General features: G+C 33.8%; 3 protein-coding genes across 4 annotated transcripts; all 3 read right to left on the bottom strand.

Annotated features, from left to right (window-relative positions):
* Nucleotides 1–1,477: 1,477 nt before the first annotated feature.
* On the bottom strand, nt 1,478–5,428 carry LOC107635702 (receptor-like kinase TMK3). The gene is made up of 3 exons (XM_016339257.3): nt 3,141–5,428; nt 1,823–3,031; nt 1,478–1,685 (listed from the first exon to the last, which is right to left on the bottom strand). The coding sequence occupies exons 1-2, from the start codon at nt 4,993–4,995 to the stop codon at nt 1,830–1,832; spliced, it is 3,057 nt and encodes a 1,018-aa protein (XP_016194743.3). The 5' UTR covers nt 4,996–5,428; the 3' UTR covers nt 1,478–1,685; nt 1,823–1,829.
* A 272-nt stretch (nt 5,429–5,700) lies between these two features.
* Nucleotides 5,701–9,804, bottom strand: LOC110271397 (LEAF RUST 10 DISEASE-RESISTANCE LOCUS RECEPTOR-LIKE PROTEIN KINASE-like 2.5). The gene is made up of 4 exons (XM_088483581.1): nt 8,944–9,804; nt 7,647–8,535; nt 7,279–7,320; nt 5,701–7,098 (listed from the first exon to the last, which is right to left on the bottom strand). The coding sequence occupies exons 1-4, from the start codon at nt 9,802–9,804 to the stop codon at nt 5,864–5,866; spliced, it is 3,027 nt and encodes a 1,008-aa protein (XP_088339707.1). The 3' UTR covers nt 5,701–5,863.
* Nucleotides 9,664–14,892, bottom strand: LOC107635698 (receptor-like kinase TMK4). 2 transcript variants are annotated; one of them, XM_088483629.1, is made up of 3 exons: nt 12,858–14,892; nt 10,327–11,519; nt 9,664–9,744 (listed from the first exon to the last, which is right to left on the bottom strand). In XM_088483629.1, the coding sequence occupies exons 1-2, from the start codon at nt 14,713–14,715 to the stop codon at nt 10,342–10,344; spliced, it is 3,036 nt and encodes a 1,011-aa protein (XP_088339755.1). In that variant the 5' UTR covers nt 14,716–14,892; the 3' UTR covers nt 9,664–9,744; nt 10,327–10,341. The 2 variants fall into 2 exon arrangements, with proteins under 2 accessions (XP_088339755.1, XP_016194735.1); XM_016339249.3 differs by lacking the exon at nt 9,664–9,744 and having other exon boundaries at nt 10,293–11,519; nt 12,858–14,841.
* Nucleotides 14,893–16,591: the final 1,699 nt, after the last annotated feature.

Raw genomic sequence — 16,591 nt, forward strand, 5'->3', positions numbered from 1 at the left:
TTAAAAATAACTTATTCAAAATATATATATATACACATACAAAATATACATATTCTAAAAATTTTTAATCTCACTATTATAGATGTCATTGAAAAATTATATGCACTAGGAAAAGAAGAAGAATAAGTAGATGTCAGAAAAAAACTTACAAAAAATACAATTTTTGTATTACAACATAAAATATTATTAACATGTATTTTTACTGTATGCTATTTAAATTATTTTTATTAAAAATAGTTTATTCAATATATTATTATACACACACAATATATATTCTAAAAATTTTTATTTTTACTATTATAGATGTCATTGAAAAATTGTATATACTAGGAGAAGAAGAATAAGTATATATCAAAGAAAAATCCACAAAAAAAATTTTTTTTTGCGCTACAACATAAAAAAAATATTATAGATTCAAATTATAAATTTTTTTATCAAATTCTATCAAATTATACCTATCATAAAAAATTCTATCAAATTATAAATTACTAATTCAATAATTATTATAGATTCAAAATTAAATTAAAGATTTTAGATCAAAGTGCTACAATAACTTTTGTACTATTTGATAGAGAAAAAAAATAATTGAATACAACTATCTTAAATCTAATTACACTCCAAGATAGCAATGACACTTAAGTATCATCCCAATCGAAAAATTTAACTTCATACTTATATTTGAAATAAAAAAAAAAGGATTTTAACTATGCTCTAAACAATACACAATTACCAAAGGCATTTGTCCCAACAAAAAATACAGAAATTCAACTCCTATTACAACAATAAAACAGGTAATATAACAAAAAGTTTATTTATTCAAAACATCATTTATATTATTCATTTATATTTTTCATTGATGGTAGGAACTAACTTTACTAATACTAATATCATCAGACCTAGATGAGATAATAATCAAGAGATTAAGGAAAAAGAAAAGTAAACAAATTTAAGACACATCTTCAGATAAAAAATATATATACAAAGATGGAACAAAAAAAAGATAATAGATCAAAAATATATACAAGTCAACAGTTTAGAAAAAAATATATCTCCATAAAAACATATGATAGGAAGAAGAAAGAAACAACTTCGATCCAATAACAACCAAAAATAAAAAAGGATAAACACCATATAAAAAGACTAAGTCTATTAATTAAAAGTGATGTTGGAATTCAGGTAAAATGTGGAAATATTCTCTAATGAAGTTTGAAATCTCTGAGGAAAGTTTATGAGGAAATTGTCACTTTCAATCCGGTATCACCAGTTCTTAATTCACAAACCTGTAAATTGTCACTAAGAAAAACTAGAAACTATAAAATTAAAGCATATCAGATTCATAGATTAATTTGATTTTAATTGGATTTATAAGAACCTCTGTTTCTATAAGTACTAATAGGCATTTTGAGTATTTCTTGCTTAACCCACCGCACCACCATCTACTCGTCCATATACATATTCAATTCATTGAAACTTAAAACTTAAATGAAATATAATTTATTCTATATATGTATTTATTATCTGTCCATGTGTTGATAAAAATGCATTAAAAAAAAAATAACCTCATTCAAATATAGCTTCACGGAGGAATTCAATACCAACCGTCTTTGAAGTATCAGCTTATTCATTGCTTCAATTCAAGCTCCGGATTGTTTTGCAATCAAATGGTGTAAGAAGTGACTCATTTCCTGCAATTGTTTTTACTATTTTTAATAGAAGGAATGCAAGGGCCAAAAAGAAGAAAGAAAAAAAATTATGGAAAGCAATATATGTCTCATAAGGGGAAAATGCATGCAAAACTACAATCACAGTGAGTATTACTTACATTACATTTACTTTGCAAATTTTGAACTCATTTTATTGATGGAAATAGTCTCCTCAACAATCTCAGAATCCTCCTCATATGTACTGTTATAGGAGATTCGTGAAAACTGTGAGATAGACATTTGAGGAGAATATAAGACAGGTTTTGGAGGATATGGCACTGACTGAAGTGGTCCTTCTAACATTTCTACTGCTTTGTTTATTGATGGTCTATCCGATGGATTTGTTTGAATGCACCATAAACTCACCAAAGTAATTTTCTTTATCATATCACTTTCTTCTTCTGTAGTGGACAAACCCCGTCCGAGGATATTTTGCTCCTCGAGATCCTTGTAAATCCAATCTGGAAAGTACATTTCACTGGTAAGTGATCCGCCGGTGTCGTAGTTCTTTCTACCTCCCACCAATTCAAGAATCAACATTCCATAACTATACACATCAGATTTGTGAGAAACTTTACCAAAAGTTCGGCTAAATACTTCTGGTGCAATGTATCCCGGAGTTCCTCTTGTACCTTGTAAAGATACAATACTTTCTTTCTTTTTGCATATTTTTGCCAATCCAAAATCAGCAATTTTTGGACAAAAATCTTCATCTAACAGAATATTTTGAGGTTTAATATCAAGATGTAAAATTCTTGTAGCACATCCTCGGTGCAAATATTCTAATCCTCCTGCAATACCAATTGTAATTTGAAACAATGTATTCCAATCCAAATTACAAATAGCATTGGGAGATTCTTGTTTGTAGATAAACTTATCCAAAGAACCATTAGGCATGAATTCATAGATGAGTGCCCTTTTATATTTTTCATAGCAAAATCCCAAAAGCGAGACAATGTTCATATGAGAAGTTCTACCAATACTAGCTACCTCATTCAGGAATTCCTCTCCACTTCCGCTAGATTCGGTCAATACCTTCACTGCTACCAGACAACCATCACTTAAATATGCTTTGTATACAATGCCATATCCTCCCTTTCCTAATTTATCACGAAATGAGTTTGTCATACTTTTCACTTCAGAATAATTATATCTCCTTAACATCAAAGATCCATAAGTTTTCATAAATTCTTCAAATTCATTATCAATAAATGGTCCTGTTTTCTTCCACAAAATCCTTTGTAACAAGCTAAGACACCTCTTTCGGTTACAAATTATTATAACCAAGAAAACAAGACCTCCAATACCTGCTGCTGCTGCTATTGCGCCTGCATGCTTGCAATGAAAAGTATAATTTCAAACAGCGACTTATATCCATGAAAGAAAGCCCTACAACTATAAAACTGATACTGCATTGTAAATAGATCATTAGTGTACCTTTGATCCAAGCAGGTGGATTTCTTCTCTTGCCCGAAGGTTTTCTTCTCTCAAACGAAGGGTTACCTTCAGTATTCAGGTATACTCCACGTGAGAAATTGGGAATTTTTCCTGATAAGTTGTTGTTGGAGACATCGAGATTCTTGAGTTGATGAAGAGATGTGAAGTTTTCAGGTATTGAACCGTTTAAATTGTTACCACTCAGATACAAGTTTTCCAAATGAGTTAATTTACCAAATGCATCTGAGATAGTTCCTGTCAAATTCTGCCTTGTCAAATTCACGGTTGTAATCATAGTCGCAGTACATGCAACAAAACTCCAATTATGACATGGATTATTTCCTCGCCATGAACGGGCCAACAAATAAGGATATCCAAATGCAGATGCAATTTCAAGCAAAATGGTAACTCTCTCGTCACAAGGATCATAGTCGTCTCGACAAAAGGCATTGGTGGTGTTATCTCCAACATTCGTACTGTCAGAATCTCCTAAAATGTTAGGCATAGGACCCTGAAAAAAGTTGTTGTTCAAAATAACAGTTTGCAGGTTCTTGCGACTGAGATTTATCAGAGAATCTGGAACCACACCTGTAAATCGATTGTGCGCAAGTCGTAAATCTTGTAAGGCAGTACAACGAGACATGTCAAGGATATATCCATCAAATGAGTTCCCCTGAAGCCACGCCTCAGACAAATCGATCATATTTGAAACAACATCCATTGTACCTGAAAATCCTTTGCCCTTCTGGTCGTTGAGGTGCAATGTGGTAATCTTGGACCTTCCAAAAGACTCAGGCAAGACACCAGTGAGGCTGTTGTTGGAGAGAAGAAGAGTCTCCAAACTTGTCAAGGAGTCAAATATTTCTGGTAGAGAGCCCATGACATTTGTAGCAACAAGATTGAGCTCTTGTATTTTTGTGGACTGAATCAAGTCGGGGAAGGTCCATGGTGTGAGGTTGGTGTTGTTTCCCAACTTCAGCAGCCCCAAATAGGGTAGAGCCTGGAAGCAACCTTGGGGGATGAAGGTAAGGTGGTTGTTGGAGAGAGAAACGGTAATCAAGTCGGGGAAGAAATGTGATAAGTTTGGTAGGAATCCCATGAGATTTGTAGCCTGGAGGTCGAGGTAGGAGAGTTTGAATGAGGAATGAGTCAAATCGAGGGGGAAGGTCCATGGTAGGAGGTTGGTGTTGTTGGCCAAAGAGAGGACGTCCAAACTGGTTAGGTTGTGGAAGCAATCCTCAGGGATGGAGGAGAGGTTGTTGTTAGAGAGAGAAAGATATCGCAGAGTTGGGAAGGAATGGGATATGTTGGGTACGGATCCCATGAGATTTGTAGAAGAGAGATCGAGGACATCGAGTTGAGAGGAGTGAGCAGTCAAATCCGTAGGAAAGTTCCATGGTGGGAGGTTGGTGTTGTTATTCAGGAGCAAGGACTGCAAACTAGTAAGACCATGGAAGCAACCATGAGGGATGATGGTGAAGTTGTTGTTGTCGAGGTACGCTACTTGGAGGAAAGAGAGGTTGGCGAGAGAGGGAACAGGCCCACCCAGGTTATTGTAGGAGAGATAGAGGTATGTGAGTTGGGAGAGGGAGTCGTTGAGGCCTGCAGGAACTGTTCCCGTCAGTGACATTTCTTTGAGAAAGATCTCTTCAATCCTTCTACTTTGATTGTTGCAACTCACGCCAGTCCAGTGGCACATGTGGGTGGTGTTGGACCAGCCAGGGGGTTTGAGTGCATTCATAAGCTTCAACATGTATGCAGCTTCTCCTTCATCAGAAAGGACAGAGGTCATGAAGAAGAGCACTAGAGTATAAAAGCCAATAATAATTTTGGATTCTGATTTGAGGTATGTCATTGGAGCGAGCAAGTAGCAATAAACTTAGATGATGTTATTACAAAACTCGTTATAATTCTATCTGCCTTGCATTAGTGGACACCTCTCTCGTAAAAGATTTATTCAAACATGAACCCAGTAAAAAGATTAGATCTCATGAATCTAATAGAGTATTGAAGCTCAATGCATCACCAACAATAGAATATATATACATGACAGAATTTGAGTAGGAAAACGAGGGATAATATGCCAATTGCAAGCCAGAGTAACTGGGAGTATAGTACTAAAAAATGACTAATGTTAGGTGAAGGTACACCTTAGTTTGTTGCCATTCAACGCTAACCTAGCTGCTTCTTTTGGACTAAATGTACCCACTAACGTGGTCTCTAGCATAAAACAACCAGGGTCTCTGCATTTGTTATTGTTATTTTATACCACGCATGCAAGCCTGCACGTGAAGATCACGGATTTTTACAGATTTCATAACAAAAATGCTATTCATACACCAAAATCAGTCACTAAAATCAGCCATCAATATATTTGTATATAAATATATGTGTAGTTTAATTTATTTTCAATGTGTATTTGTATTCCAATATATATTTTATATTGGTGACTGATTTTAGTGTACACATAAAATAATCGTTCTCATAATGCATGCACTAACATAAACTTAGAGTGATATATTGGTCTCTAAAATATTAGATATGCTAGATAATTTAGTAGTTCATAAAATAAAAACAAATTATTCTCTTAAAGAGTCTTAAATAAATATGTTTAAATAGGAGTTAAATATTCTACATCACTGTTCTATTTATAGATCCTCACACTTGGATAATTATAGCTAACAAATTTAATATCATCAATTATCTCTCATCTCAATCAAACATCAAGGATCAAAATCATCACCAATTATCACAGCCTTTCTCTCTTTTGCTTCCTTTGATTCTACGGAGCCATCTTTTACCGTGGTTATTGAATTGGACTGATCATCCATGTTGCTAGAAGATATATGTGAAATTTGTAAGGGTAGACTTGAAGTAGAATACAAGAAAGGCTTAGGAGGAAATGGTATTGAGTGCAATTGTCCTTCTAGCATTTCTACTATTTTATTTATTGATGGTCTATCTGATGGATTTGTTTGAATGCACCATAAGCTCACTAAAGTAGTTTTTTTTATCAGATCATTTTCTTCTTCTGTCACAAGTGAGTGAATATGAGATGGTATGTTACCTTGCTCAAGATCTTTGTAAATCCAATCTGGAAAGTACATCTCGCTGGAATTTGACCCTCCACTTTCGTAGTTCTTTCTTCCTCCAACCATTTCAAGAATTAACATGCCATAACTATATACATCAGATTTGTGCGAAATGCCACCATACATGCGACTAAATACTTCAGGTGCAATATATCCAATAGTTCCTCTTGTTCCCAATATGGACACAATACTCTCTTTCTTTTGACATATCTTGGATAATCCAAAATCAGAAATTTTAGGACAAAAATCTTCATCCAAGAGAATATTTTGAGGTTTAATATCAAGATGTAAAATTCTTGTACCGCATCCTCGATGCAAATATTCTAGTCCACGAGCGATGCCAATTGCAATTTGATACAATGTGTTCCAATCCAAATTGCAAGTGGGAGTTGGAGATCCATTTCCATAAATGAACTTATCCAATGAGCTATTAGACATGAACTCATAAATGAGTGCTCTTTTGTTTCTCTCATTGCAAAATCCCAAAAGCGAGACAATGTTCACATGAGATGTTCTACTAATACTAGCAACCTCGTTTATGAATTCTTCTCCACTCCCTTTTGATTCATTTATCACTTTCACTGCAACAAGACGACCATCAGATAACTTCCCTTTGTACACAACACCATATCCCCCTTTGCCTAATTGATCACAAAATGAGTTTGTGATTTTCTTCACTTCTGAAAAACTATATCTCTTTGGGGCCAGAAAGCCATAAGTTGTGATGAAATCCTCCACATTCTGGTCATCAGATTCCCCTGTTTTTCCAAAGATTAACCTCTTTTGTGCTAAACTGAAGTATCTCTTGCGGTTGCAAATGACCACAGCAAAGACTACAACAATTCCAACACCAGCTGCTGTTGCACCTATATATATTGAAAGAACACCTATAACTTTAAAAATACATTTTCGGTAACTGATTTTTTGTATATATATATAAGATGATTGTTGTTCTAATTATAAAAGATACTAGCCACTGTATCCTAGCAAAAGAGATGATGGTAATAATTATTGTAAAAGGAACTTTAATTAACTTTTATTTTTACCTATAGCTGTCTTAAGCCGCCAGTTCCACTTTGAAGATGATCCTAAAATTTAAAAGATCAATAACTTAGACGTGGTAAAATTAAAGACAAGATTAATACTTAGATAATACATAATAATCTCGTGAAATGCATATAACTATGCAGTTAAAACACTATTAATTAGTAACACGGAAGTAACAGTGTTAGTGGTTCTATAAAACCTCTTGGTTTAAGATTATACTTCCTTATTGCTAAAAGCCTGTTTTGATAGAGTTGATTTCAACATGAAAATGGCAGTACATAGTTTAATTTATAGACAAAATTTATTGCAACAGAATATAGAAGTCAACAGGCGCATGCATGTTCATGAAATTAAGAAACATATATACCCGATGAACAAGAATTAGAACGAGTTCCATCATTACAGAAACAGGCGAAATGTCCATCATTGCTACCACAATTGCCACCTGAGTTAGTGCATCCTCTGCACTGATCATCAATCTGAGGCAATAATTTCAAGCCAAAACCACTTTCCAACGCTTGCTGAATTGTAGTAGTAATGGGGTTATTGGCACTGTTAGCAAAAGTCGAAGCTAGGGCCTTTGAAACAGGAAAAATAACAGTGCTGCAACTTCCATAATAAGGCAGCGCCTCATTATCTTGTTGTTCAGCATAGTAGACACTACCGCTGCTGCAACTTTGAACAAACTTAAACTGATCCGAAGGCTTTGTTTCTGAAGAACACTTGTACAAGAGTGTGATATTAACAACACTGTTATCATCATATTGAAGTATGGTTTCATCCAAGGTGTTGTTGCTGAAATCTCCTGAACAGAAATCAATGCTAGTACTAAAGTAATCGTCCCTAGCAACTGTCAGATTCTCTTTACCGATGTCCCAATCAAGAATCCTGTATTTGACAGAATCCACTATGAACTTTGGGACTCCATTATTATTGTTGTTATCTTCACATGTGATCTTCAAGTTAGGCTCACCGCAATAGTTTGACCTGTTATTAGTGTTGTCAATTTGACCCCAGAAAGGGTAAGTGAGTTGGCTGATGGATCCGCAGCTTAAAGTGTTCTTGCACGCCAAGTAACTAACGTTATCAGCAGCACCTACAGATGTTGGAACGTGGGTTGCCATGGCAATAAGAGCCAAGATGAACATCCATATGGAAGATAGACGGCGAAGACGACAAAGAGGTTTCATTGTTGCAAAGGCAGAACAAGAACAAGAAGGAGAAGTGATGATGGAAAAGAAGAAGAAAATATATAGGAGTTGGGTTCAAACTTCAAAATGCAGCAGACAGAGGAGAAAGGAGAAAGGAGACGAAGACTTGATATAATAAAAATAAGGTAAACGATATTTGCATCCATGGAGATTATTAGTACATGAATGAGGCAAAGAAATGGAGTAACGCGTTTCGCTGACTTTTTCAGTGCACGAAGTCGTTGTCACTGCTCACTAGTCAGCTTCACATGGATAATATATAGTTGAAATTTCGACAGCATGAAAATTCAAAGCAAGGCTAACAAATTATTTGAATTGCATATTAGATCATTAGCTTATTTGTTTCGAAAGTACATACATGAATAATAAATTTAGAAATTGAAGGGAAGGTAGGAAAACTTGTTTAAGCGGCTACTTACAGGAAATACCTGCAATTGAAATAGCCATATATCATGTATATAACATACCTGAATTTGGAAGGACATGATCATCTTGATGAGGTGGTGAGGTAGCAGAAGAATCACAAGTTTTGATGAGCCCATCACCCAGATTTGAATAATTAGACTCATCTTTGCAATAACATGTTGCCTGTTTTGAATTCCAATCATAGCCACAGGCTCCACCTGAGTTCATACACTTGAAACATTCTGTTACACTTCCTATCCATTTCACCAAGAATCCATTTTGGATAGCACCTTCTATGTTGTTCCATGTCAACTCCACTTCAACATCAAGTTGCAACAACAATGGAATAAACACACTTGTTGTGCAAACAACACTAGAAGGAGGAGCACCTAGAGCTTCAGGCCTAGCATAAAAGTATTCATTTGAAGTCCTATTTGAGAAACAATTAAGAAATCCGGGGATGGAATTGGGCAAACCATTATTTAAAGAACAATGATAGAAGAGGGTAAGATTCTTATTGCCAGGCCCATAATCAAAGAGCTCAAAGTCAAGGCTTGTGTTTACTGGTTTTGAAGGGCATAAACCTTCAAAGTAGTCAACTCTTGCTATTTTCATGGTTTGGTTTTCCGAGTATGCCTCCAAAACCCGGTATGTCATGTTCTTGATGGTTATGTAAGTAGCAAAGGCATGATCAGGATCACAGTTGAGTTGTAGAAGAGGGTGGCCACACTGCTTTGGACGATTTCCTCCCCAGAATGGAAAACCAATGTTGTTAATCTTCCCACAATCATAGCGAGTATCAGCACAACTTGTATAGTTATCATCATTGGAGCTTAAGTATGGAGGAATCTGAATCATTATCAAGAGGATCATTAAGTGAGGGAGAAGCATAACAAGCAGAGAAGCCATTTTAGAAAATAGCTGAGGATCGTAGTGTTTGTGTTTAATCAACTTCGCAAAATGAATAAGATAGTTAAACAAGATTAAAGGGATACTGCAAGATATGAAATTTCAAAGAAAAGGATAGTAATTGCCTTTACTCTAACTAATGTAATGTTTCGGATAGTTTACTTGATTTAAATACAGAATAAAATTGTAATATTATTCATTGTACGTATTATATGAAGAAATTTGAGTATCAATGGTGTAAAATTAAAATCCAACTAAAACAAACTATATTAAAGTTCTGTTTGTGACAGATTGCACAGTGAGACAAGAGGTTTGATTCTTGCAGTTGAAGTAAAGACAAGAAGAAAAGAAAACAAAAGAAAAGATTACACACACTACTCATATACAACTATAACTACCAAGTGCCCCTAAAACAATGAGAAGCTTCACTTTTCTCACGTCAACAAATTGTTATAGCTCCACAAAACATACCATTTGAGAAAAAGAGATACCATGTAAGAGTGGTGTCAAGAATATAATTACATAAATATTGTTGCCTTAGGCAAACTCATTTGGATTGATGGAATCATTCTGCACTGAAGTTGATGAATCTGGCTCATGTGTATTGTCATAAGCTATATCTGGAGATTGCAACTTTGATCCTTGAGGAGAATACCACATTGGCTTCGGAGGAAATGGGATAGAATCAAGTAGTCCTTCTAACATTTCTATCACTCTTTTCATGGACGGTCTATCCGATGGATTTCTTTGTATACACCACATGCCTACTAAAATAATCTTCTTTACCAAATCATTTTCATTCTCTGTGTTTGTCAAGCATCTTGTTGAAAGATTATCTTGCTCCAGTTCCTTGTAAATCCATTCTGTAAAGTATATTTCACTAGTACGTGTATCTTTATCATTATAATTCTCTTTTCCTCCAATTACTTCAAGAATTAACTTCCCATAACTATACACATCAGATTTGTGAGAAACTCGAGAAACTCCACTGTATATCTGATTATATACTTCTGGTGCAACATATCCCACTGTTCCTCTTGCATACTGTAGAGATACAATACTCTCCTTCTTTGTGCATATTTTAGCTAATCCAAAGTCAGCAATTTTAGGACAAAAATCTACATCCAAAAGAATATTTTGAGGTTTAATATCAAGATGTAAAATCTTGGTACTACATCCCCAATGTAAATATTCTAATCCTCGAGCAATGCCAATTATAATTTGATAGAGTCTGCTCCAATCCAATTTTGATGCTTTTTCATCAATAAATTTATCTAAAGAACCATTTGGCATGAATTCATAAATCAAAGCTCTCTTATTTGTCTCATAACAAAATCCTAAAAATGGGACAATATTCACATGAGACGTGCTATTAATACTTGCCACCTCGTTTATGAATTCTTCTCCATTAAATTCTTCTCCATTCCCTTTAGACTCTTTCAATATCTTCACTGCTACGTGACGACCGTCACTTAAACTTCCTTTATATACAACACCAAATCCTCCTTGTCCTAATTTCTCACCAAAGAAATTGGTCATCCTTTTCACCTGCGAATAACTATATCGTTTTTGCACCATAAACCCATAACTTTGTATCAAATCCTCAACATTGCGATCAACAATTGTTTTCTTGAACATGATTTTCTGTAACCTCTTGCTTTTGTAAATAACCACCACACATGTTATCAAAATTCCAACACTGGCTGCTGATAAGCCTGCACGTATATAATGCAAGGAAGTGGATACCAATTACAAACAATAATTTAAATCTTTTGAGAAAAAAATCAATTAGTTTGATAATACTAAAGCAAAGGATCAACAAAATTTTTTAAGTATGTTAGCATGATAAAATCTAATTAGATTCTTTAAATACCTGTCCAAAATATTATTAAGAATAAAGGACAAAAACAGATATGAAATTATGTAAAAAAAAAATACTGTAAAGTAAATGTTGATTCATATAATAAATATAACAAGAAGTGAACATGAAATGAGAAGATGATTTAATTATATTTTATTACATAATTTATACATATTAAAAATTATTAACATTGAAGATATATAGTATTTTATATAAAATTTTGAGAGTAAAGTATTATTTTGGTCTACAACATTTGTACTGAATTCTAATTTGGTTCCTAACATTTAAATATTTTATTTCAATTCCAACAACTTTTAAAGGTCCTATTTCAATTCTAAAAAAGTTTTAAGTGAGTTCAATATTGTCTCACCATTAAACTTACAAACAACTTGCATATTAAAGAGTCAATAACATTCAATTTCAGTATGTAAGTAAAATCGATCGACCAAAGATCACTAATATAAAAATGTTTTCTTTGATTTTAAAGCGTTGACTATTAATTGTTAGAATTTTGAATTTTAATTTGTACAAAAAGAAAATGGAGGAGAAGAAGTGTTATTCGAAGGTTTTAGTTATGTTTTTTTAACACATAAAAAAAGATATGACTTAACTAGTAACTTATAAACGTTCACGTCACTCATTCTGTTAACTATTATTGTCAAATTTAAAGGTAGGACCACATTTAAAACTTTTTGAGATAAAAATAGAATGTTTGAATCATTTAGGACCAAATTAGAATTTGACCCAAACGTTGAGGATTAAAATAGTACTTTATTCAATTTTTAATATATGTTTATTGTATTTAATTAGTACTTTATTAATTGTAATAATAAATAAGAATTTTTTAATTTTTTTTAAATTTTTTTATTAAAAGATGATTGATTAATTTTTATCTTTTGGTAAATTATTAGAATTGCTAACATGGCATCATTAACACAAAAAAAAATATTACTTTAACTTATTATAAAAAAATTGGTTACAACTTTATATGTTATAAATAGATAAATAAAGAGCTATGTTATAGATAGATAGCTAATTTGTGCGTATAAACGAAATGAATAATTGTTAAATATGTTTTACAAATTTATAAAAAAAAAATTATAGTATTTATCTTTTAAGTAAATTAAATAATTAAAAACGATCATTTCAAATTAAAACTTGTTATGCTATACGTGAAGGTAGGTGGAAGTACCTGTAATCAAAGCTGTTGGGATTCGCCCATTAGAAGCAAGCACAGGAAAATCATTGCCTGTGGCAATAAAATTGACCTTTGGTGAGAATTTGGGAATATTTCCAGCAAGGTGATTGTTAGAGACATTCACAACCTCAAGTTCATGCAATGTTGTCAATCCTTCAGGTATTTCACCTGTCAAATTATTCCCATCCAAATACAATTTCCGCAAATCTGTTAAATTGGCGAATGCAGGTGAGATTGTGCCCGTCAATTTTAGATTTGATAAATTGACCATTCTGATCTTGTTTTTGTCATCACATGTAATGAAACTCCAGTTTTTACAGGCATTATTTCCTCTCCATGTACGGGCCAAGAGAATTGGATAGTTGAATTTTGCAGCAATTTGAAGCAAAATGGTCACTTTGTGATCACAAGGTCCTGGATCTTTGTGACAGAAGCCATTTGTGGTGTTAACACCAAGATTCACATTCTCCTCAGGATAAATGGCAAATTCGGGCAAAGGACCTTGCAAAAAGTTATTGTTCAAAGAAATACGTTGCAGCAAATCGAGTGTTGTTAGAGAATCTGGAACTACCCCTGTTAATTGATTGTAACCAAGTTGTAAATCTTGTAAAGCAGCGCAATGAGACATGTCAGGAATAGGTCCTGTAAACGAGTTCCCTTGAAGCCAGACTTGAGATAAGTCGAGCATGTTTGAAAGGACATCAATCGGACCCGAAAACCCGTTACCCTTCTGGTTATTGAGATGCAAGGTGGCAATCTTGGTCCCTCCGAAAGACTCTGGCAAGACACCGCTGAGGTTGTTGTTGGAAAGAAGAACAGTCTCCATACTTGGCAAGGAGTGAAATATTTCTGGTAGAGAGCCCATGACATTTGTAGCAGTAAGATTGAGGTCTTTCAGTTGTGTGGAGTGAGTCAAGTTGGGGAAGGTCCATGGTGTAAGGTTGGTGTTGTTTCCCAAGTTGAGACTCACCAAACCGGGTAGACCTTGGAAGCAACCTTGGGGGATGAAGCTAAGGTGGTTGTTAGAGAGTGAAACTTCGTTCAAATCTGGGAAGAAATGAGACAAGTTTGGTAGGGATCCCATGAGATTTGTAGCCTCGAGGTAGAGGTAGGAGAGTTGCAATGAGGAATGAGTCAAATCGAGGGGGAAGGTCCATGGTGGGAGGTTGGTGTTGTTGGCCAAAGAGAGGACATACAAACTGGTTAGGTTGTGGAAGCAACCCTCAGGGATGGAGGAGAGGTTGTTGTTAGAGAGATCAAGCCGGCTCATACTCGGGAAGGAATGGGATATGTTTGGTAAGGAGCCCATGAGATTCGTAGAAGAGAGGTGGAGGAAACGGAGTTGGGAGGAGTGAGCAGTCAAATCGGTAGGAAAGTTCCACGGTGGGAGGTTGGTGTTGTTGGTCAACCACAAGGACAGCAAAGTAGTAAGACCATGGAAGCAACCATGAGGGATGGAGGTGAAGTTGTTGTTGTGGAGGTACACTAGTTGGAGGAAGGAGAGGTTGGCGAGAGAGGGAACAGGGCCACTGAGATTATTGTGGGAGAGATCGAGTACCGTGAGTTGGGAGAGGGAGTCGTTGAGGCCTGCAGGAACTGTTCCCGTCAGAGACATTGATCTGAGCTCGATCTCTTTAATCCTTCCACTTTGATGGTTGCAACTCACGCCTCTCCACTGGCACATGTAGGTGGTGTTGGACCAGGCAGGGGGTTTGAGTGCATTCATCAGCTTCAACATGTATGCACCTTCACCATCACTATCGATAGACTCCACACAACCCATGCACACCACAATCATACACAAACTAATAATAATACTTCCATTTTTGCATCTTGATTTCAGGTATGCCATAGATGATGAACAAACAACTTGTTACCTTTCACTACGTCGATGCTCAATCACACACATTAAGCACCAACACATATAATAATAATGAATGAAACAACTCCAAACTTCAATTAACAATATTCTATTTGCAAAAGAAAAAAAATATTGATTTAATTTTTATATATTAATATTATTATTATCAGATAACATTGTAATTCTCATTCATTATTTTGCACTAATTCACATTCTCATCTTCCTATATTTAAACGATAAAAAAATCTATAACCAAATACATGTATTGTTTAACTTATTTTTAATTTATATTTTATATTTTAATATGTAATTTTTGTTAGTGACTAATTTTATTAGCTGATTAAGTGTACATCAAAATTAATTATTAAAATTAATTACTATATATTTGTGTATCAATATATATATACTGTTTAACTTATTTTTAATGTATATTTTATTTTTTAACATGAATTTTATTATAATTTTGCTACTTTTTATTTTAGTATAAATTTAATTTTAGTTTGTATTTTTTATTAGTATCTTTATAAAATATAAAATAATTAAATATTGTGTTTGATTGAAAAAAATATAATTTATTACAGGTAGAGTCAGTAAGATCGGATAGCGAACTTTAGAGTGCAAATAGAGTTAGAGTTAAGAGATTCTCAACTCACAAATAGAATAGAGTTGAGTTTAGAGTGCAAATAGAGTTAGAGTTAAAAGATTCTCAACTCACAAATAGAATAGAGTTGAGTTTTATAGAAAATTTAAATTTGCGAGCAGGGTTAGGGTGGAGTTTAAACGACTTCATCCTACTCTACCCATTACCCAATACTCATTGCTACTAAATTCATTGGACTAACAATTTTGCCTCTAAAATTAAATTTTGGGTTAAACGAATTAGCTAACTCGAAAAAATAATGAATTAAACCGGACGGCATATTTATCTTTTTGTATCGTTAAAAAAAATAATAAACGAATCAATTCAATAAATTAATGGAATTGATCATAAATAATCCGATTAAAAATTTTAATCCCTTAAATAAATCAGAATTAAATAGGTCAACTCGTTTATTGTGTATACTTAGGTGGTAGAACTTAAATAGGATGAATTATACGGTAAAGATGTAAGTTTACAGATCTTTCCTTTTATGGGATGAAAGAGAAATTAAAAAAGGTAGGATCTACACTTAAAATAATAAAAAATAACTATAAAAAGAATTTATTTTCTCTCTTTATACCACTTTAATCGTATAGTAGAGTGTCCCCTTAAATAAATATTGAATTGGTCCATTTGCCAGTCTTATAATCTTATTCATTGTTAGCTCTAATTATTCTTTAAGGTCACATTGTTAGCCGTGGCTGACCTGTATTTTATTGTATTTCGCCTACTAAAGTCATCTCAAAAGTATGCATTATCAATTTATCATTTTGGGACCACATTGTATTTATCATCTTTGTTTTATTTTACGGGAAATTTTTTTTTTTCCTTTTTGATCATGAAAGTATGCATCGTTATTGTTGTGGACGTTTGTGGTGGAAATGTGGAACAAAAGAGAAATAAACGTGCAGCACAAAAATATATGCATTATCGGTATAATTAAGTATAAAAGATGGAGGGTAATTTATTTTCTAATTGGTGCACAAAGATTTCCCTTATCCATTCTTTTTTCTTTTAATTTTAATTTTTAGTGCAGGGAAATGGTCAATTGCATGTGTTGTATCTTCCATTGATGGTAAAGCTAAGGAAAAACCAGTTATATCGATGGTGATCAGAAAAAAGAAAAGCTTACGTGCAAAATGTGCAGATCGCTGAAGCTAGTTTCCTTTTCGTTTTCTTAGCTTACTTTTTATATCATCAATGTGCAAACAATAAAGAGCAGGACAA

The sequence above is a fragment of the Arachis ipaensis genome, chromosome B4 (assembly GCF_059453495.1).
Source record: "Arachis ipaensis isolate K30076 ecotype BB chromosome B4, ASM5945349v1, whole genome shotgun sequence".
In the NCBI taxonomy this organism is placed as follows: Eukaryota; Viridiplantae; Streptophyta; class Magnoliopsida; order Fabales; family Fabaceae; genus Arachis; species Arachis ipaensis.